Below are 23,055 nucleotides of genomic sequence, written 5' to 3' on the forward strand. Positions count from 1 at the left end.
CATGCAAAACCAGTCAAGCCACAAAGGGGTTCTGCTGCTGCAGCCTACTTTGTTTACAACAAAATGACAACTCCTTTTCCTGAGACGGCAATGAAGACAACGACAAAATATCCATTATCACTTTGCCATCGGCAACTTGGGCATCAAGGAATACAGTACATGAAACAGTACTTGTGCCAAAATGGTATAGATTTTATCGACGATGGACTATTTTGTGAGCCATGTGCATATGCTAAACAAAGTCGATTAACATTTAAACCAAAACGATTCAAAACACAAAAGTCTGGTGAGATAATACATGCAGACTTACTCGAATCGCCAGTCTTATCAAGAGGTGGAAAGAAGTACATGTTAGTGATTAAGGATGATTACTCAAAGTTTCGATATGTCGAATTTCTGAGACATAAAGACGAGGCTGTGGATAAAATCAAGCAGTTTCTTGTTTGGACCAACAAAGGTAGTATAAATGTAAAAGAACTGGTCACAGACGGTGATCATGAATTTGACAATGATAAATTGGTGAAACTGACTGATGATGCAGGCATCAAGCTGCGAATCACTATGCCATATATACCAGCACGAAACGGATTAGTTGAAAGAGAGAATCGTACAATAATAAAAGCAGTTCGCACTATGATCAAGGATTCAGGCCTACCACAGCTCCTATGGGCAGAAGCAGCATCTACAGCTGTCTACGTTCTCAATCGAACCGGACCAAATAAGACTAAGGGAAAATCTCCGTTTGAGGAATGGTTTGAACTCAAGCCAGCAATCAACAGAATTCGAGTTTTGGGATCAGCTACATTTGTACATGTACCAAATGTCAAAAGAGGTAAATTAGATGACAAGGCTATAAAAGGCTATTTTGGTTATTGTGATGATGATTGATATCGCATTTTCATACCATAAAGGAATGATACGATAAAAAGTGCCAATGTAGTGTTCAATGAACAGCAAATCGGTCCTACTTCCCAACCTTCAAAATTAACTTCTAACACCGGTCTATCAAGCGGTATGAAGCTTATTTTGGAAGATGTACACAATGATGCAGACACGGGGGGCTGGTGATCTGTGCACTGATGAAGATGAACCAATACGGATGACCGCGTGTACATTGCGAGATCGTTCATCTGTCCAACGGCCTGTCAGATTTAATGACTACGACATGTACAATAGCATTCTGAAGTTGGAAGAGCTGAAAACATATGACAAAGCAACGAAGTCTCCTGATTACGCCGGCTGGAAACAAGCCATAGACAAAGAAATGGATTTGCATGCCAAACATGGAACATGGCAACTTGTTGAGCCACCTAACGGACGTAAAATCCTCGACAATCACTGCGTTTACAGAGTGAAAACAAATCCCGATGGCTCAATCGAGAGATTCAAGACGCATTTAGGAGCAAAAGGGTACACCCAGACGGTGAATATCGATTACGAAGACACATTTAGCCCAGAGTGTCACTATGACACTATTTGAACTGTAATTACAATGGCAGCCAAGGAAAATCTTAACTTGTAGCAAATTGATGTGGAGACGGCATTCCTTTACGGTGTTCTAACTGAAGAGATCTACATGCACCAACTCGTAGTCTATAACAACAAAAGTAAGCTTGTATGCAAGGTGCTTCAACATTTATGTGGCTTGAAACAAGCTGGACGATGTTGCAATGCCAAGTTTACTGACAAGCTGAAGAAACATGGTATAATACAAAGTAAGTCCGACAACTGCCCTGTTCATATGAAATGATTATGGACATAAGATGCTGATGGTGATTTATGTTGATGATGGCATTGTCGCTGCTCAGGACAAAGCAGCATTCTTCACATTTATGGACGGGCCCAAGCAATATTTTAACATTCGAGTAACAATGTCAAATTGTTTCCTTGGTCTACAAGTTGAACGTTTGAAAGACAGCTCACTCTTCCTGCACCAAGAAGCATTCACAAAAAAAGATGTTAGAGAGATATGGAGATGCTAAGACATCACACATCCTAGTAAAGAAGTCGAGTCTCAAGGTCGACTATGGTCAACCAAATGATGACGGCATGATCAAGATCAAGAAGGCGAAGCCTCTCAGCGGTGAAATTCCATACCAATCAGTAGCTGTCAGTTTGCTGTACTTGGCGATGGGGACTGAACCGGATATTGCTTACACAGTGAGTTTGATGTCTCGAAAGCTGAACAATCCTACAGATATTGATTGGGAAAGCGTACAGACAACATTAAGGTACCTTCGCAATACCATAGGGCACAGCATTGTGTACAATAATGAAGATGATAGAAATTTGATGTTGTTTAGTGATGCAGATAACAACAGCTGTGCAGAAACACACAGGTCTCGAACAGGTGCTATTTCTTTCTATGGTGGAGGTGCAGTTACGTGGCGAAGCAAGCTACAGGAGGCCATATCCAATTCCACAACAGAGGCAGAGTTCATGGCAGCAGCTGATGCCACAAAAGACCTGATATGGTTGAAGAGCTTGTTCAGTGAAATAGCTAATAATGCTTCATTGCCTATCCTACAAATTGATAATCAGAGTACTATCAAGTACATCAAAAATCCAATGTTCCATGCACGCACAAAGCACATTGACCAAAGGTACAAGTTTGTGCAAGATGAGTTCTCGAAGGGACGTTTTCAATTAGACTATGTCAGAAGTAATGAACAACGAGTAGACATTCTGACGAAGGCACTTTCAGCACCTCAGTTTTATTTCCAGAAGAAGTCGATTGGTGTAAAAAAAGTCAATAAATAAAGGTTAATCTATATGAAAAATGACTATTTTCATGCTCGAAAGGGGCTGTTGAGAATCAATCATTTAATTGATAATATGTGCAGTGTCAGTGGCATCATTGTTTTATTATGTTTTATGCATCTGGCATCACTATTATTTTTGTCATTCTAAAAGTTGTCATGTAAACAATAAAATGTATGTAAGTTTGCTTTACCTTTTTTGTTAATAAAGTCCAAAAATTCAATTAGTCATCACTCTGTTTGTTAATTTTATTACAATCATGAGCATATTAATCTGATAATCTAAAGATCCAGATTTGATTCCTGGCAAGGGCACAGTCATGTCTTTCAAGAATTTCTGCTTCAAAAATTTCGATTGCTTCTTTGATGGCATCTGAACGAAAATAATGATTGATAATTCATCAGTAACTTGGACTGGCCAACTGAGAGTCATCTCTTTTATCCAGTTATCTTTTAAGAAGAAGCAATTTAGGGCATTCTTATGCTCTTTTGCAGAGGTCAACAGATCATAAGATAACTTAAGATGTTACAAGTCAGAAGTTTAAAATAAAAGCTATTTATTAACATATCAGTTGATGGTTATGAAATCTAAAAAATTAAGGTACATCATTATTCTAGTACTTGCGAGTAATTCCGGAAACACATTCGAATTCATTTGAAAACTAAATGCAAAAGTCGTATGTACTCCTGAGCTTTGTCTTGGCCTTAAATGTTTGAGAAGTAAAAGCATAGGGCCAATTTAAATTCAATCAGCAGTATAGTTAAGCAGAATGACGGTCAGCCTGTGCTGCCAAATGAACTCTCACTAAACAATTCTGAAGTTATTTATGCTTTAACTAATTCATATTCTAATAAAAGTTTATGAAAGTAAAGCCAAAATAAAAAGCTAACTGGTTTAATTAACATAAAATCTCAAAATAAATATTAATATATTTTTATTTAGATGGTCATATTAATTTAAAAGTAGTATTTGAGGATGAATGTGGTTAATTTTAAGTCCTTTGTTATCACAGCATATCAAATGGCTCCTTCCCCCCTTTTATCTGCTACTGTTAAATATTTGGCTTATATGAAGCAGCATTTCTCAGACTTTTTCAAGTGTAGAACACCTTTATAAATTAAAATATTCTTTGGATCACCTTACTCATTTCTCCTTTGAAAATATTTTTTTAGCATCTATTCCTACCAGTATATGTATATTTTAAAAATACAGTTAATAAATATTCATTCAATTTTATAAAGTTAATAGAAGAAAATGTGTATTCATTTTTAATAATTCAAGGCTATTTAGAGTTTAGAAAATCTTTATCTTATTGCTAAAAACTAAATAAATGTTGGTACTCACAATCAATGAGATGGGTGAGCCTGCTGATTTTTGGACAGCTGTCCTTTGTTTGATGTATACTGCTAAGCTTAAGTTTGAGACTGACACATACAGTAAATCAAATTTCAAAACTTTGTTTACATTTCTCGGCCCACCAGCGGCCGAGCGGTAAAGTCGCTGAACACTGGTAGTTCGGTCCGGGGTTTGAATCCCGCACACGGGCTGGCTGCATGGACGTTTTCATGGTTTTCTCCATGTGTAACGTGTATACGAGCCAGTTTCCCCCTTAGAAAGTCCTTCACGAAGGCATCTCTTTCCTTAGGCAGATAGTCCTAGTGTGCTTTGCCATAATTTAATAAACCAAACCGTTGTTTACATTTGAGATAGCAATGAAATTACTCTCTCATACAGATATGTAAAAGCAAACCGAATTATGTCCATGGTTAATTTCATGTGCCTCTGTAAAACAGAGGCACAGAAATTAACCATGGCTTCTGCTTGGAATTTCATTTTAAGTTCATTGTCACTTAAGAGTTCAATTAATTGTTCTCTTGCATTAAATGTCAGTTTCTTATTTTCAGTCCTGCAATAGAAAGAATCAGGAACCCATGAAAATTCATTATGTTTACCACTTGAAAAATATGTATGAAAATAACTGTGACCTCAGAGTTTTGAGATGAAAACATAACTTTGCCCAATTTTTTTCAGTAAAAATATCAGTATCTGCTAAAAAAGATAGTAAAGTTAGAATGGTGAAAAATTTCTCTTGTTTACATAACTAACCCATATACCAAGTTTTCTCTCAAACCCCTTTATTTTCTTATGGACACTGAAAACAGTCAAACAATTACCTTGTAGACAGAGATTCAGTTCATTTAATTTTGATAAAACATCTGAAACATATGCCAGTATATATAGCCATATATCACCAGCTAAAAAGGATGAAAAATCTTCCTTATAAATTGCAGGAGTCCTGTCTTAATTTAAAGAAACATATGAGTACCTTGCCTCCACTGAACATCAGAATGAAGGAGAAGCTGTTTGTGTGCTTGCTACCCATGACATCAAAAAGTGATGAAAATATTCGGCTCTTCATAGGCTTTGCCTTAATAAAGTTGATTATCTTAATGTTGTTTTCTGACACAATTTTGAATTTAGATAGCATGTCTTATGCTGGCAAAGCTTTCCTGTTTAATTAAAGAACAGGTCCAGGTAACGTCAGGTGCCACAGCTCTAGCATTAGCTGCAGTGCTACTATGTTTATAGGTGAGTGCACAAGCTCCATCCAAAAAAAAATACCTATGCATATTTTACAACCAGTTTCATGCTTCTGCATGTATTTATTTAGAATTTTTTCTCCAGATGTATGAGTTGGCAGAATCTTGGAAAATAATATACATTCATGTATGTTAGTGTTAAATTTATACCTGATGTAACAAATCAACTGTGCATCAATTTAAATGTCTGTTGTCTTGTCTATCTGAAGTGAACAAAACTGATTTTCTTTTATTCTATTCATTAAGTCCAAATTTTACACAATTCAACGTCAATTATATCACTTGATAATGGTAGTAAATCAATATCCTTAGATAATTTTTCAATAAACATTTGTTTAAACTGTATCATTTGTAACTGGAAGTACTAAGGTCTCACATGTACAGGGGGGGGGGCGTTTCCGCTGTTCATGATGTGAAGTTTTGCAGCATTAGAGACTTTTAAAACCTTTTTAGCTGTAGAATCCATATCTGATTTTGTTAATGAGTTCTTCCCCACATATTTGAAAAAATTCAAACAGGTTTACTTTTTACACATGTGTCTTTCATCTCAATTTCACAAGTTTCATACTCATTTACATGCACTTTGTAATATACTGCATATTGAGATTTTGGTTCATTCTTATTGTCAAACCAAGTAAATCCAAATTTCAAATAACTCTTATCATATCAATGAAATAATTTTTTTCAATAGCTGCGAGTGCCACTGAATGTTTCTTTATTGGCATTAGTATTACTGATATTAATATCATAATCAGAGAGTCTGCACTGTTAGCACTGCCTAAATGAAGGTTATCATTTCCTTCCTTCTTTTCCAAAGTTCTGGTTTGAAGTTTGTTTTCAATTATATGCAATCGGCACTATTGCTGAGGTAATTGCTTATATCTCTTTCACAATAAAAATTTAAAACAACTACACAACCATTGGATTAACAGACAAGAAACAATTCAACAATGCATATACTTTCTTGTAAATTGTGATTGACTACAAAAATTAGAAATAGGAAACCATCTTGAGTTTCTGGATTTAATTCACCCATATTTTATAATAGGCAGACTCTAAAATTTTATCCATCTCCATCTGGGAAAACACAAATGAAAAAATTTAATGCAAAAACATGTCAAGTTTCTAATAAATAAAAGTGCAGTTTATTGGTGTATGCAACATTTCATTGTGTCTCCAAAAGAAAATTGTTCATCTTCGTAAACTTATTAAAACAAGATTTCATACTTTGGTGCATTGTGATGAACTCCATCTGGTGTACAGATGTGGAACCAGATGTGTGGTTAATATATGATGAGAAGCACAACAGTCATAATGCTTTACATCCGTCCTTTACTGCTGAGATTGGAGTAGGAAATCCATACATAGAATAAGTGGTAATAAATTTCCTAAAATATCAGCCTTGAGAGAAAAAGTAATGGAGAATGGCCATGTGAAATTTCTGAACTTTGGAATTTTCAGCTATAGTGTGGTATATGTAGCAAGTTTAAATTTTATTTTTTGTCTTTTTCTTAAATCTTCGAGGACTACTTTTGGTCCTCAGACAATAGATTGAGAAATGCTGATTTAATGTGCAATTAAAATGAATACATCATAACTCAATGCATAAGCATTAATTAACCTATTATTTCATTATTTGAGATGTTCTGTACTTCTGCTTTTCATTAACTTCTACTAGAATCAGAATTAGTTTAAAGTATTAAATATCAAGCTTCAAAATTCAGCAAAAATCATATATTGAGTTTTTAAACTTAAATTGTGCAATTCGCTCCCCCATTCCTATTAGTTTTTAGCATTTTTTTTTTCTTATTAAATTTTACTTGGTATGAATTGTCTTAATCTACTGTGAGCAGCTGTAGAACCTTTTATAAAGATTTAACCTATGTTAATCAGTTAACATTCTTATTTTGTTTTACATCAATAAATGGTACATTACTATGTTTATCCATACATAGTATGAGCATTAATTATAAATTTTACTTTTATTACATTTATAAATCCTTTCATAAATAAAAGCTTTTCTTTGCTACTCAGGAATTTTTCAGTATAAGAGTAATAAGAACACTGAAAAATTAAATTAACCGAGGAACATAAAATTTAGAATACCTAATTCAGTAGTAGTATATTTTACACCAAAATCATGTTTTAAATAGTTAAAGAGCCTAAACCATACATTATAAAATGAATTTAAATCCATCTGAGTTTTTTTGAGTGGAGTGTGAAAACATCCTGGAAACTTCAGTTTTTGTGAGAGGAACCTCTTGCTTTTTATAGTTCAAGATTGGCAACTATGAATTGGAATACTTTCAGTTTGTATGACCATCAAATCGATGTTTTAGAAAATATTTTGATTTTACTTTGGTTTTGATAATTCTAATTAAGAAGCCAGACTGGAAGAAAATTTGTTCAACGATCTTTTATTGCTATTGAGTTATTTGGGTTCTTTATTTTAATAGTTTAACAGTTTCTGTCTTACACCCCCCCCCAAAAAAAAAACTTCACTTTAAATACTCTTAACCTAATTTTTCTTGGAAAGTGTGGAGAATCATTTTCTTTGAACTCATTTTCCAAAACGCAGAAAGTCCATGTAGCAGTATCCACATTGAAAAGGTAGGTGCTGTATTACAGATGCATTGGAAAGAATTTATTAGAAGTTTGCACTGATATGTGCAGATTGTTTCTTGTGGTGATGATAAAAGCGTTTCTCACAGTAAGAGATAGAACTGAGTTGGAGACTAAATTGTATGGAAAATATAAAATGGTAGAGGTGGATTTAATGTAATTTATATTCAATATCTTCAGTTTATTTTAAATTGGATTGAGAAGCTTGTTATTCTACCTGCAGATAGCAGAAGTTCAATTTGTGTGATCACCAAGTTGACAAGTTAATAAATGTTTTCACTCTTACTTTGGTTGCGATAATTCTAGTGAAGAAAAGTCAGGCAAGGAAAAAAATCATTTAACAGTCTTTTTTTTTTTTTTTTCGGGGGGGGGGGGGGGTTACTGAATATTAATTTGCATATTCTATTTTCATAGTGTAAGCATATAAATGTACTGCAGTCATTGAAATAAATACTAATTTAAAATAAAGTTCTAACTAAATTATATAACACTTTATCTAAATTATTCATATTCTAACAAAATTAATAATAATTAAACTTGTAAAATATTTGTAATTTGCTTCTGATTATTTTAATTATAGCTTTTTATATGAAACTTATTTTTAAAATCTGAGCTGTCTTTTTCTTATAAATTGAATATACATACTTATTTATTTATCAAGTATCTATTAATAATTTTATTAATTTATCTATTTTAATTTTATTTAAATTTTGAAGAAAACCTTTTCACAATTCTTTTTTTTTTTTTTTTAATTAAAGCTTATGAAGTCGGCAAGCATCGGCTGAAAAACTTGAATTTTCCCAACGTTCCTCCAGATATGAATGATATTGAAAAGACAATTTATTTTTCATCATTGATTGATTTTACAAATACTTGTATGGTATGAACATTTTCACTAGTTAGTTTTTCTTAGCTGTATTTAAATTGTGTTAATACATAATACTTTTATGTAGATTTGTTTCAAATAATTCTTAAATAAAAAGTAAATTTACAAGAAAAATCTTAAAATTTTTATTGATATTTATAATGTTAACTTGGTTTCATGTTATAAATTTTGATTTGATTGGTAATTTGAATTAATATTAAATAAATTCATTTTGAATTTTAAAAATGTCATATAGAAACTTCGAATAAATTGCTGCAAAGCTGATGGAATGTTTGAGCCAATTTATAAATATAAAACCAAACTGGAAATGATCTGATCACCTAGCCTAATGTAATCCTGAGGCCTGAGTTACACTGAGTTCTATTCTTTAAAAATAGCTTTTGCATTACAGTAATTAAATATTAGCAGTTTCACATATTTTATAATAAAATGATTTTACATCTCACACTCATAAATAATTTATGTATGTACAGCCAGCTAATTTATGTATCACAAAAAAATATTTTTGAATATATTAATCCTTCAAAGTTTGAAACGAACAGTCTTAATTTTGATGAATATAGAATGTATCAGATTTAACCTTTTTGTTTTAACCCTTTCAAGGGCATCACTATGTAATAATATAATGAAGTTTGTGAGTTTTTTTACCTCTTTAAAAATGCTAATTTTTCTTAGTTCTTCTTTTATTAATTTTTTTATTATTTACACATTCTGAACCTTATATATTTACTGCATTTCAATCAAGAGGGATAATTAAAAGATTATCATTTATATGATTTCAGTACCGGTATATAAAAAATACCAGCACTAATACTGAGAGTTCCTTGCCAATAGATGGTAGCATTCTGTCCGGTGACTGAATTTATTTACAATTGGTTATGATGTAATATGATACAGTTGTTTATGATTCATTTACAAGTTGTTTAGGATTAAATATTATATTCAAGAGGGGATGGGGAGTTTAATGACCCTGTGCTAGGAATGAATCAAAGTATTTTAATTTCTTTTTATACTTTGCTTATATCAGTCAAGCCTTGTGTTTTATCAGTCAAGTTTTTATTTGTCTTTGTTTAGCTAAAATTTTAATTTCACCACTTCACTCTTTCCCTTGAGAAAAACCCTTTGATTTCAAAATTATCATCTGGCATCAAAATGTTACACAATTGTAGAGGTTAAATGTGGGATGTTAGCCCCGAAAGGCACCCATTGCTTCACGTTTTACAAAACCCTAGAATGTATCAAAAATGAAAAGAGATGATTGATGACTAATTTGGGCATGCTCTCTGCAGTGGGCTGGTAACAACATCGCACAAAAGGCAAGCTCACTTACAAACTTGCTATTTAGGAATGCACTTTAGGTCCATCTCTTTTCACCGGGTAGTGCAATGGAAAATCTGCTGATGTGAAAGCATGTTTTTATGCTTTAGGGCAGGGGTTCTCAACCGGTGGTACGCAAGAGAAAAATAGGTGGTATGCAAAGAAGGAAAGTATTTTTAATTATTAAACTCAAAAATTAAAACCCCAACATCCGGATTGAGATTTTTCTCTAACACTCGTAAATTTATGCAATCTGAGCTTTGTTCAAGAGTAGTTGTGGTAGTAGTACTTCATAGTGGTGGTACTAAAGGTCTTCAATTTTTGTTTAGATGGTACCCCTTAGTCAAAAGGTTGAGAACCGCTGATTTAGGGGATTGCCTTTGTTAATTTCATATGAGAGACTAAGGAACACAAGAGAAATTTTTCCCCTGGGAAAGGATACAAGTAGATGGTTTGGAAAATAAGTTTTCACAGTTGGTGAGATTGGAAAATATTACTAAGACCAGTTTTAGACATAAAAGATTTATCCTTGGAATAAAAAAAGTATACTGGCTCCACAGGGCCCATGGGCCTGAAAATAAAAAGGAGGAAAAAAAAGCCTTCAGGGTATGTTAGTACTTTAGCTCTACTGAAGAGATATACTTTCTGAGCAAAATTATATATTGTTTCTTATTTATCGAAAAGTTAAAAAGGGGCCCAAGGGGTTAAAAACAAAACGGGCTTTGAGGTGTGTGAAATAATAAAATCATTTAATGGCTTTCTTCCTGAATAAAATGATATATTACAACCCATATATACAAAAAATTAAAAAGGGTTCCTTATGGGACCTAATAATCAAAAGTGTAGGGGGCGGGAGTTCTTTGTATCATAGCAAGAAGCATGTTCTTTTTGTGTATTATCTAAAGCATAAAATATAAGTTCAACAATGTAATGTTAATTTTTCAGCTGAGTCATAATGTTTCATTTTATCTCTCAGCTTGAGTTACATTTCATTGTAACATTATGCTAGTTCAGTTACAGCATGATCCAGTGTATTCATGCATGTTATATTTTTTAAACGTTTTGATAAAATAATGATATTGAATCCCCTTTGTATAAGCAATAACACTCACATTGATTTTGGGACCCAGAAATCGAAAAATACCCTAAGGTCAATTTTTTAATGTCCCAAATGCATTGTATCTTTATTGTAGACAGTCTTGTCCTAAAAGGAGTCTTTTGTGGTTCTTTATCTTTGGTTAAAGGTAATTTAGTATATACTCAGGAGGGAAGCTCATTTGTTAAGAACTAGACTCGATATCATTTGAAAACTTCACACCTCTTTGTTCGGTAATGAATGAAGGAGGGAGAAATTGTTGTGAATCTCAGATGGAATTTGAAACATTTCAATTTTTAAAAGAAACAAGTGAGCAAAATTCTTGGCATTCTAAGTGTTAAAACGCACAATGTGTATGTATCATCGACAATCTTTCATCTCTGGTTCATTGGTATTTCCTTTGGCACCACAGCTGTTTAAGACACACCCAGGTTTAGATACGAAATTTTTAACAAAAAAAGTGTGTCCTATATACCGAGAAATACAGTAATATCAAATAATTATTCACTAAGAGAAATACATTACTATATTCTTAATTTATATCTTTCAGTAACATGTATTCGGTGAGAGAGGGCAGAGCACAATGTTCAGTATGGAATTCAAATCTCTCTATAAAGTTAGTGTTTGTTTTTGCATAATTAGACTGATTGCTAAAAACTAATTCAAATTCTATCTTAAAAGACTAGTTTGTGATTTCTTCTTTTTTCCTCCTTTCAGCATGCCTTTCTGATGTAATGATAGCACATTTGGCGTAAATTCGAGAGGTCCAGGTTCGAGTCTCAGCAAGGGCACTGCTCATTTTTCACATCTCCTTCTTCAAAAAGAATCTAATGACTCAATATCATCTTAGAAAATGATTTCTTCTTTCCTTTCATTTAACTAGTTAATCATATTTCCATTTGGGCAACTTACTGGAATGGCCATCTAAAAGCTTGGTGATTAAGCACTTAGCTTAACCACTTAATTTTGTGAGACCTGAAGCCCAGTACATCTACCCGATTTTGATCCCTGGTACAATAAGTTAATTTCTTTAATTTTTCATATATCCAGTAGAATCCCTTTTAATTGGCAACAAGGGGATCATGGCTATTCCAGATAACAGTTTTTCTGGGTAATTGAATATGTATTGCTAGAATTTACTTGTGTACGTTTTGCAGTGGCATCTGTAGAAATTGCAACATGCAAAGTGTCTGTAGTCTTTTTTATCTGTGGTCCAAAATTAGGCAAATAACTTGTAAATCATACAGATTATTTAAAATTAAAATACATAACATGGTTTTATATTTTAGGAAAACAAAATTAAACTACATTTTAAAATTACAATCGGTAAATGATTAAAGTAAGGAAAAAAAGCAATTTTTCTTACCTTGGCTTCTCGCCATCATAGTTCTTTGAGAAATCCAGCACGAAATGGTAAATAAAATACATTTATGCAATAAAATAATACATATTTAATGTAGAATAAAGATAAATACGTATGTTACAGTCTATATATGTTGTTCAATAGAAAGTTATTATGACAGAGTTAATTTTGTACTGTCCCTTCACATCAGTGTAAAGAAGTGAAGTGCGAGTCGCACAGTTCCTTTATTAGAGCACACTTAAAATAAAACGTTTATTACTCTATTGGGTGCTGATAATATAGTACATCACTGTATACCAGCATCCCTAATTGATGCGCAAGATCACTATCTACAGCAATTCTCGAAGTTTCATGAATACGGGTTTTTCTAGCAGTTTGGTGAGCAGGTCTGCAATTATGTCAGAACTTCTGCAGTAGTCTAGGCTTAGGATACTGTTTTGTTGAAGTTTAAGCAAGTACTGGCATTTGACATCTGTATGTATTGTTCTAGAACTCTTTTCTATCATTTTGAAAGTCAGATGCATGACTTTTTATCTTCATAGAGAGTAATGGGTATAATTTTTTAGCCCTAAATCTTCAAGTAAATTTTAATAGCCATTGTGCTTCTTAAGCTGTATTAGCTGCTGCAATGTACTCTGCTTCAGTTGAAGATAATGCAATGCAGTTTTGCCTTTTGCTGCTCCATGAAATGCAGTAGTTTCCTAGTTTGAATATGTATCCGCTAATATATTTTCTCAACATTCAAGATTCTCTGTGAGGAATATAAGAGATATAGAAAACGGGAGAAGAAGATCCATTTACTTAAGAAAAGACTTTTTCACGGCAACCTATTTAAGAATGTTTAACATCTGAGGGGGGTCCAATGAAAGCCGTGCTTTCTGTCGTGAAATTAATCTTGGCTGCTAAGATTTTAAGCGAGGAGCTACTGCCTGTAGAGACAAAAGCAACATCATCCTAAATGATGGAAAAGAAGTACTCCACAGGTGGAATGAGCACTTAAGTAACTTGTTGAATGACCTTACACGGGATGGGTCTTCAACCTACCCAACTATCTCTGTAAACACCAATAGTATCCTACCACCATCTTTGGCAGAAGTTAAAGAAAGAATTAAAAAGCTCAAAAATAACAAGGCCCCAGGCCCTGACTTGATTACTTCAGAATTTATTAAAAGTGCTGAATGTCAAAACATTGATCAAATACACCACCTCATCGAATCAGTTTGGAACCAAGAAGTTTTACCCGAAGATGGAAACTGAGCATCATCTGTCCGATACACAAAAAAGGAGACATTTTGGAATGTACCAACTACAGGGAAATCAATCTCCTTCGTTTTTTCTACAAACTATTTTCCAATATACTTTTTAGTAGACAAGTAATTTATGCAGAAAATATTGTAGGTGATTACCAATGTGGTTTCTGCAAAGGAAGATCTACAACAGGACAAATCTTTAATATTAGGCAAATATTGGGAAAACGAATGAAAATGGCATCACAACGCACCACCGTTTTGTTGATTTTAAGACTGCCTATGATTCAATAAACAGAAAATATTTAATTGAAGCTATGAGAGAATTTGCAATACCTGAAAAATTTGACATAGTCGCATGCACTCCCAAGTCACTTAGAGAGGCTTTTGCATCTCTAGAGGCTGCAGCCAGAAAAATGCATCTAGCAATCAACCAAAATTAAACTAAATACATGCCATGTGGTAATAACAGCACCCCATATTATGAAATTCGGAATTGCAAATTTGAAACTGTTAGCAAATTTAAATATTTAAGATCAGAAGTTAATATTCCCAATGATTTAATGCCTGAGATCCGTAGTAGAGTAACCGATGTTTTTTCGGTCTCAAAAAATACTTGAAGTCTAACTTCACTAACAGAAAAACGAAGATTTTAATTTACAAAAGCTTAATCAGACTCATTCTTGCATACTCTGCTGAGACTTGGGCAATGACAGAAAAAGGTGAAAGTATCATTTCTGCCTTTGAAAAATTTTGAGAAATATTTTTGGCGGCATAAAATGTAACAATATCTGGAGAAGAACTAACCCTGAACTCTATAAATCCTTTAAAGAAATAGATATAGTAAAATATATAAGGATTCAGAGAATTAAATGGGCAGGTCACCTGTTTAGAATGGATGAAAATCGAGTAACTAAAAAGATCTCGGCCAGACCATTCGGCACCCGAAAAAAAGGGAGACCTAAACTTAGGTGGCTCGACTGTTTGGAAGCAGACTTAAGAATTTTAAAAATAACCAATTGGATGTCCATGGCCAGGGTTAGAAGAGCTTGTAATTCGATTCTGAGGAAGGCAAGGGCCCATCCTGGGCTGTTTGGCCTTTGAAGAAGAAGAATGGATTTTCTGGTTGTTCTGCCATTTACAATGACTTTTTTGACCTTATCCAATCTGTTTTTCATTTCTTCTACTCAGTAGATTGATGGCACGTGCTATATTGGGTAAACTGATTGTTGCAATGTACAGTGGGTGATCGGTTAACGAACAGTTCGGACAACGAACACTTTCAGGAAAGATTTTTGCGTTCGCACAACGAACGATATTCGGATAAAAAACAAAAACTAATTCTAACGAAAACCTCTCGGCTCTCGGAACACTCGACACCAGTCCTCAATTCGTCCTGAAAATGGGTGTGCGCGTGCGCTGATACGTCATCATTCATACTATGTAGCAGTGAGGCAGCACCATACGACGCGTACAGTAGTGTCCGATGACACTTTGTCAATTGTGTATCATAGTTGGTTTCTGTCCTTGTGATTTTCGTATGTGCTTCTCTAAACGCCTTATTAAAAAAAAAAAAAAATCTGACAATATTGTGGTACAATATTAGATCTGGAATTGGAGGTGAACGAGGATGACATTGAAGAGCTCATAATGGAACATGAAGGTGAGAAGAACACCAAGAAACTCTACGAAATGTGTTCCCTTCTGAAAAAGAGGAAGACGAAAGAGGGAGCAATGCCGACATCTGCAATTAAAGATCTTTTTAAGAAGTGGGAGGATGTCAGAGCAACGGTCTTAAAATGGCACCCAAACCAAGCTGATGTCAATAGGGTTGCTGATCGACAAGCAATACATTGTCAATAATAATTATCGACAAGCAATACATTGTCAATATATGTCGACAAGCAATACATTGACAAGCAATACATCGACAAGCAATACATTATGGGTTGCTGATCGACAAGCATAGCAACGACATTGCTATCAATCATTTCCTGAATGTCCTGAAGGAGAGAGAAAAACAATCGACATTGGACATGTTCTTTAACGCCCAAAGAAAAGAAAAGGACTGATTAATAAGTAAGACTATATGTGTGTATTATATTTATAATAAATAAACTTACTAGGAAATTATACTTGTACATGACATTTTTTTAATTTAATTTTAGGATCTCCAGAACGAGTTAATCAAATTCCCATTAACATATATGGTAAATCGGTGATCGGGTAACGAACATAATCTTGGAACGGATTATGTTCGTTAACCGATCACCCACTGTATAGGAAAACCCCTTCTCCTTACCTATATTCTGTATTATCTTCATTTTCCAGTTTGAAGTAGTTTGTTTCCATTGTAGTATATTTCGATTTTTTTCAGTTATTTTCTATTTAGGATTTAATGTTTTGAATTCCTGTAGATTTAACTCCTGCAGTTTCTATTCCTGTAGATTTAAGACTTTGCCCATTCACAGTTATGATATCTGAAGGATTTATGGATTCATATTCTGTGAAATATTTCTTGTTTTTCATTAAATTATTGCTTGCCCTGCTACCAAAAACTAAGCTTTCTGCCAATTTAGGTATGATATCGTTAGTAGACAGATCGGCAACACGATATCTAGAATCAGTTGCTTATGTTTTATTTTTTGTTTCTTCTTGATTCATTGCGAAGTTACATGCATTTTTTGCTTGCCGAATTTTTGAATCGACATATGGTTTTTTTTTTTTTTTTTTTTTTTTTTTTTTTTCCGGATTGCTAGTGCTGTTAACTCTTTTATTTTAATTTTAGATAAAAACATTCTGATCTAAAATGATTATTTTTGTGTCAATATGAGCAAAATTTCTCTTTGTTTTATTTTGAAATAAAGCTTTTGCCTTTGAATCTGGTGAATTATTTCAACTCTCTTAGTGAATTCATAGATTAATTTTCCCTTTATGAATTATGGGGCTAGTTTTGTTTTTAATCTCGCTTTAAGTGCGGTTGTCATCATGTCATACAAAAGGCACTGAATAAAGCAAAAGTACTGAAATATGATTATCCGTTATGTTCTCACCAGTTCCTTTAACATTGTTGACTAACTCTAATAGGGTATTTATATGAGTTTGCAAATCTCCATTTTCTTCACGCTTCAAATTACGTATAAAGCTTTCATAAAAGAAATAGTTAACTTCAGATGTTAGACGTTTTGTGTACTTGCCTAAGTTTTTCTCAGGTGGCTTTAGCAAAAGTTTCATATTTAATATTAATAATCTGGCTGTCTTTGATAAATAAATTTATCGTTGTGCGACAGTGCTGATCACATTTATTCTACTGTCCTGCAACAGGGCTTGGAAGTACATTTTCAATTACATCGTAAAGATCATCCTTTGTTAAAAGCATTTGCATTTTGAATTTTCATGCTCAATAGTTATCGGAATTCAGTTTAACTATTTGCATTTGATTTGAATGCAATATCTTTTGCATCACTGTAAGTTTGGATTTCGGTTCAAGTATGAAACTAAGTCTAGCCATAACAATTCTCGTTTCTACTTTTTTTTTTCATTCAGTCTCATAGCCTTTTGTTGTAAACATTTGTACAACAAATTAATAAAGTAAGGAAAAGAAGCAGTTTTTCTTACCTTGTCTCCTCGATAATGCCAAGCATCATCATAGTTTTTTTTGTGTAATTCAAAAGGAGAATGTACATGAAATGGTAAACAAACTTTCACAGGTAAACGACAGCTTTCACATTGGCATGAAGTGTAATTCACACAGTTCCTTTATTAGAGCATAGAATAGAATGTTTATCGCCTTATTGGTAATTGATGATGTCCATTACTGTATACCAACAAGGAGATCTTATGAAAGTTTGCAATTCTTCATCAGCTTCCTTCCATTTGACTTTCTTCCTCTGCATGTTGTCTCCATCCCCTTCCTTCTCATCATCTGTCTGAACATAATTGCAGATAAAGGATAGTTGCCCCCTTACATTTTGTCTGTCTTCTTAACTGGAAATTGAATCTTCCAGCAGAAACGCCACATGTCACAAGGCTCGAATTGTGTTGAAGTGGTTCGAGAAGCATAAGGACGAATTCCAATTAATGTCTTGGCCACCTAACTCGTCGGATCTTAATCCGATGGAACACATTTAAGATGTCATGAAGCGGCAGCTTAGAACTCAGATTACCATGTTGGAATATCTTGAATTTGCGTGACCGCCGATTAGACATTTCGTACAACCTGTCTCCAGTCATCTACCAAGTACTTGTGGCATCCGTTACCAAGGCGAGATGCAGCTGCTTTGCAGGCCAAAGGTTGCGAAACGTCATATTGAGTAGGTAGTCATAATGTTTTGACTCTTCAGTGCAAGTCTTCAGATTGCTATCCCATAACAAACATTTTTATTTCATATGCCCTAAATTTCAGATTTAAATTTAAATTTCAATATTCAAAGGCAGAAATTCTATTTGACAGGAATTGCCATACCAGAAGTAATATTTTAGAGTGAGCTTTGGGATGAAAGAATGATTTTTTTCTTTTTTTAATGCATATCAATGTTAGAGACTAATTATAAGGTATTTCTCCCACTTTCCTAGCATCCTTCGGGGTGTAATGGTTCTGCACGCTGGGCCGGTATTCCAGAGGTCCGTGGTTCGATTCCTGGCGAAGGCGATTGCTAATTTTTCATCTCTCCGGCCTCCAAAAAAAAAAAAAAATCCTAATGACTTTACATGTGGCGCCCGAACTAAAAAGGGTTGTGGATGATGATTCTCTGCACCCAGGATTTAGTCGCCCTTTAAAATGGGGAGTATAAAGGTATTTCTCCCACTTTCCTAGCGTCCTCCGTGGTGTAGTGGTTCTTCACGCTGGGCTGGTATTCCAGAGGTCCGTGGTTCGATTCCCGGCGAAGGCGATTGATAAATTTTCATCTCTCCGGCATCAAAAAAAAAAAAAAAAAAAAAAATCCTAATGACTCTACATAATAAACTCTTATAATATTCAAAGTTTATGTTAGTATTTAAAGAGACACAATTGCATTGCTTCAAAGTCGAAAAAGGCAATGAATATCACCTTGATGTTTGATCTTGTATGGTGCACTTTTCCACGTGAAAATGATTTCCATTCATTTTGCTCTCACAGTCTTAATCGTAAACTCAAATTTCATCTCATGTAGTCATATTTCATGAATCTAAAATGTCATGTTCGTGTAATGCCAATAAACATGTCACATGTTTTTGCTTTCATTTTACTTCAAAACCACATGGAATAAATATTTCATTCACTCACTTTTTGCTTAGATCTGCTGTTTAAAATGCTGTGAATGATGCCATAAGACTTGCTGGCTCTCTCAGAAATTTCCCAACTGTCAACTGCTTATTTGTTTGGTCTCTTTTTTTTTTTTTTTTTTTTTTTTTTTTTTAGGTCTCAGTCCTTTGTCATTTTTAAGTGATTTTCAGTCTCTAGAAAGTCACTTGAACCAATTGTGTACTATCTTATTGCTCGGTTTAGAGATCAAAGAAAACTGAATTTCATTAAATGTTACATTTTGAAATATAATTTTAACAATTAATGAAATCTCAGGTAATTTTAATCATTTCAGGGTGTATTTTAACAGCTCCAAATTATATCAGGTTGTATTGAAAGTTTTCCTCCAAAAAGTTAATAAAGTTAAGGAAAAAACATGAAAGCAGTAACTTTAGTACGACTAGTAATCACCACCAAAATCTATGATTTTCTGCCAACATTTTGGTAGTTTTTCAAAGACTTCAGATTGGAAACTTGGTGGCCGCGACTCCAAAAACAGATCAACCTCATTTCGGACGTCCTGTGCAGAATAGAAGATAACACCAGCAGGATGTAGCTTCAGGTATGAAAAAGGTAGAAATCCAAAGAAGCAATGTCCGGGGATATATGGTGAGTGTGGCAGAAGATTCCATCGAGCGAGTACAGCCGGTGAATGCAGATACATGTGGTCTTTCATTATCTTGATGGAACATTAATTTTTTGCGCGGAAATCACTTCGACGTTTTTCCTTGATAGCAGCGTCAATACGGACTAGCATCTCGCTGTACACCTTACTGATGAGAGTTTTACCTTTTCCCAGGTACTCTTTGTGGATAATACCATGGCAGTCCCACCAACTACAAAGCATTATGTTTTTGTTAGTCAAATTGCACTTTGCGACACTGCCGATGGGTTCACTGCGCGCAGACCAACCACCTTTTCGGCCTGTGTTGTTAATGTAAATCCACTTTTCACGAGTGACGATCTGGTCCAGAATTTTGTCCTTGAGCTAATATTAGAGCAGATTACACTGAAGTGACAAAAGTCATGAGATAGCAATATGCAAATATATAGATGGCAGTAGTATCGCGTAGAAAATGTATAAATGCGAAATGCTTTGGCAGGGCTTTCATTTGTGTTCAAGTTATTTATGTGAAGAGGCTTTGACGTAATTGTGGCCGCACGACGAGAATTAACAGACTTTGAACGCAGAATGGTAGTTGGAGCTAGACGCATGGGTCATTCCATTTCGGATATCGTTAGGGAATTCAACATTCTGAGATTCACAGTGTCAAGAGTGTGCCGAGAATATCTAATTTCAGGCATAACATCCCACCATGTACGCAGTGGCCGACCACCTGCACTTAACGACCGAGACCAGGACGTCTGCGTAAAATTTTCTATGTTCACAGACAAGCAACACTGCGTCAAATAACCGCAGACATCAATGTGGGACGTACGAGGGACGTGTCCGATAGGACAGTGCGGCGAAATTTGTCGTCCTTGGGCTATGCCAGCAGAAGACCGACTCGAGTGCCTTTACTGACAGCACGACATCGCCTGCAGCGACTCTCGTGTGCTCGTGAGCATATCGGTTGGTCCCTAAATGAATGGAAAACCGTGGCTTGGTCAGATGAGTCACGATTTCAGTTGGTAAAAGCTGATGGTAGGGTTCGAGTGTGGCGCAGACCCCACGAAGCCATGGACCCAAGTTGTCAACAAGGCACTGTTCAAGCTGGTGGTGCTTCCATAATGGTCTGGGCTGTTTTTACATGACATGGACTCGGTCCTCTGGTACAACTGAACTGATCATTGACTGGAAATGGATACCTTCAGCTACTTGGAGATCACTTACAGCCATTCATAGACTTCACGTACTCAAACAACGATGGGATTTTTATGGATGACAATGCGCCATGTCACAGGGCCACAATTGTTTGCGATTGGTCAGAAGAACATTCTGGACAATTCCAGCGAATGATCTGGCCACCTAGATCGCCCGACATGAATCCCATCGAACATTTATGGGACATCATCGAGAGGTCAGTTCGTGCCCAAAACCCTGCACCGTCAACACTTTCACAATTATGGACATCTATATAGGTAGCATGGCTCAATATTCCTGCAGGGGACTTCCACCAACTTGTTGAGTCCATGCCACATCGAGTTGCTGCACTTTGCCGGGCAAAAGGAGGACCAACAAAATATTAGGAGGTATCCCATGACTTTTGTCACTTCAGTGTAGTGCAGGCCCGAACATGTCTGTCCTTATCTGTTTGAGTCAGCTCATGCGGCACCAAGAGATTCAATTTGTACGTCACGTTTATGCCATGCATAGCTCGACTAATTGACATGGCACTAATTCTAACTCTTTAGCAAGATCTCGATTGATTGTATACTGATCTTCTTCCGCAAGTTCACGCAGGCATGCCTTATCAACATCAGTAGGCCGGCAAGAGCACTCTGCTTCTTGAATATCATAGTCCTTGTTTTTAAACTTTCGGTACCTAACCTCCACAGTGTCGTATGATACAATATTAGTACCTAAAGCTCTACACATGATTTGGTGACATTCTGTAGTTGACGTTTTGAAACAGAACTGGAAGCAAATGATGGTTCTAGTTTGGTAGTGGGATTATTCCATTGCAGGTACCTTGTATTCAATGATAACAATATTTGTTTTACAAATTTCACAACACAATGTTCTAGAGCAAGTCTCTTTCTTTCAAATTCTAAAAATTGTTTGACAAAATATGATTAAACATGCCATTGCGAACGATATTTGCAGTGGCAGGAAACTTTCGTTAAAACCCGAGTTACAAAATTAGTTTCAGTTATAAAATGCCATCTAGTATACTTTAAATATCAAAGCACAAGAGCAAATTATTGACAGTCAGCAGTATATAGGATCAAAATGTTTGTATATAAGTGCTTTTGCTCATCATTATTTAAACTTTTAAAATGTTCCTTCAGTGCTTTCTCCATATATATTAATTGTGCTTTGGAGAACAGGAAGTCACATCAGAATGCAGCTGTGAGTTATTACGTCCTTCACCGTATATTTTTTGCTCTCATTCAGCAGTTTCGCAAACTATGACAAATATCTTATAAAAAAGGAGAGAATTTCAACAAAATCATAATAAATATATTTAATTTATAACTTTTAAATCTGTTATAGCAGTCATAACTTTAAATTTTAATCTAACTTTTACTGAAGAATTTTTAATATTTTGATTTTAAAAATTTATTTAAAGATTGTGAATGATCGGAATGTCTGGCATTTTGTTCGCAACTTTTTCCCTCTTTCTAGGAACACTCTTATTCTTATTGTCTTTTTAGCTATTATGACAAAATTTTTAATTAATCATTAATGCCAATTCTGGAAATGATTTTCAGTTACTTTTCCCAATCCATTGCCATATATAATCTTTCGCAGAATAACTATGTCTTCTAGTAATTTTTTCATCAGAGTTTTCTTTCATTTTGAGCAAGACCTTTCTTTATTATATACAATGTGACTTATGAGAATAAATTCTTAAAAATAAATAACCATTTTAATTTGTGTAGATTACTCAGTTTTTAAAAGTAAGGATAAACTATTTGTTTTATATTCAACTATATATACATTTTGTATAATGAATGGTGACCTTTAATACCTTTTAGGTAAAAGCAGCTGGAGGTTTGTTAAAGACTATAGAAAGAAGTCCTCTTGGTTTGTCTTTAGATAAATTAAAAATTTTATCAGTCTCAACCTTATCACTGTAAGTACTCTATTATAATAAGATAATTATTTGCAAAGCTGTATTTCACAACCTGTGGTTTACATGTAAATAACTTTTATATGTTAGCAAACCATCCTAAAAACTTCAGAATATAATTTAACTCCTCGAGAGTTTAACAA

The 23,055-nt window shown here is 34.4% G+C and overlaps 1 protein-coding gene across 16 annotated transcripts in view; it reads left to right on the top strand.

Moving 5' to 3' along the window:
- Nucleotides 1-23,055, top strand: part of LOC118194955 (mutS protein homolog 5-like) — a 317,359-nt gene that overhangs the window by 39,151 nt on the left and 255,153 nt on the right. For all 16 annotated transcript variants that reach the window (XR_015043107.1, XR_015043108.1, XR_015043110.1 and 13 more), the window contains 2 exons: nucleotides 8,741-8,862; nucleotides 22,818-22,915. Coding sequence is in view for 12 of the 16 variants with exons in the window: in XM_085824216.1 (XP_085680342.1) it covers nucleotides 8,741-8,862; nucleotides 22,818-22,915 (220 nt within the window). In the remaining 4 variants the exon portion in view is untranslated. The remainder of the gene's footprint in view (nucleotides 1-8,740; nucleotides 8,863-22,817; nucleotides 22,916-23,055) is intronic.

This window comes from Stegodyphus dumicola, chromosome 1 (assembly GCF_044657685.1).
Source record: "Stegodyphus dumicola isolate Sdum_Otavi_A_Nest chromosome 1, ASM4465768v1".
NCBI lineage: Eukaryota > Metazoa > Arthropoda > Arachnida > Araneae > Eresidae > Stegodyphus > Stegodyphus dumicola.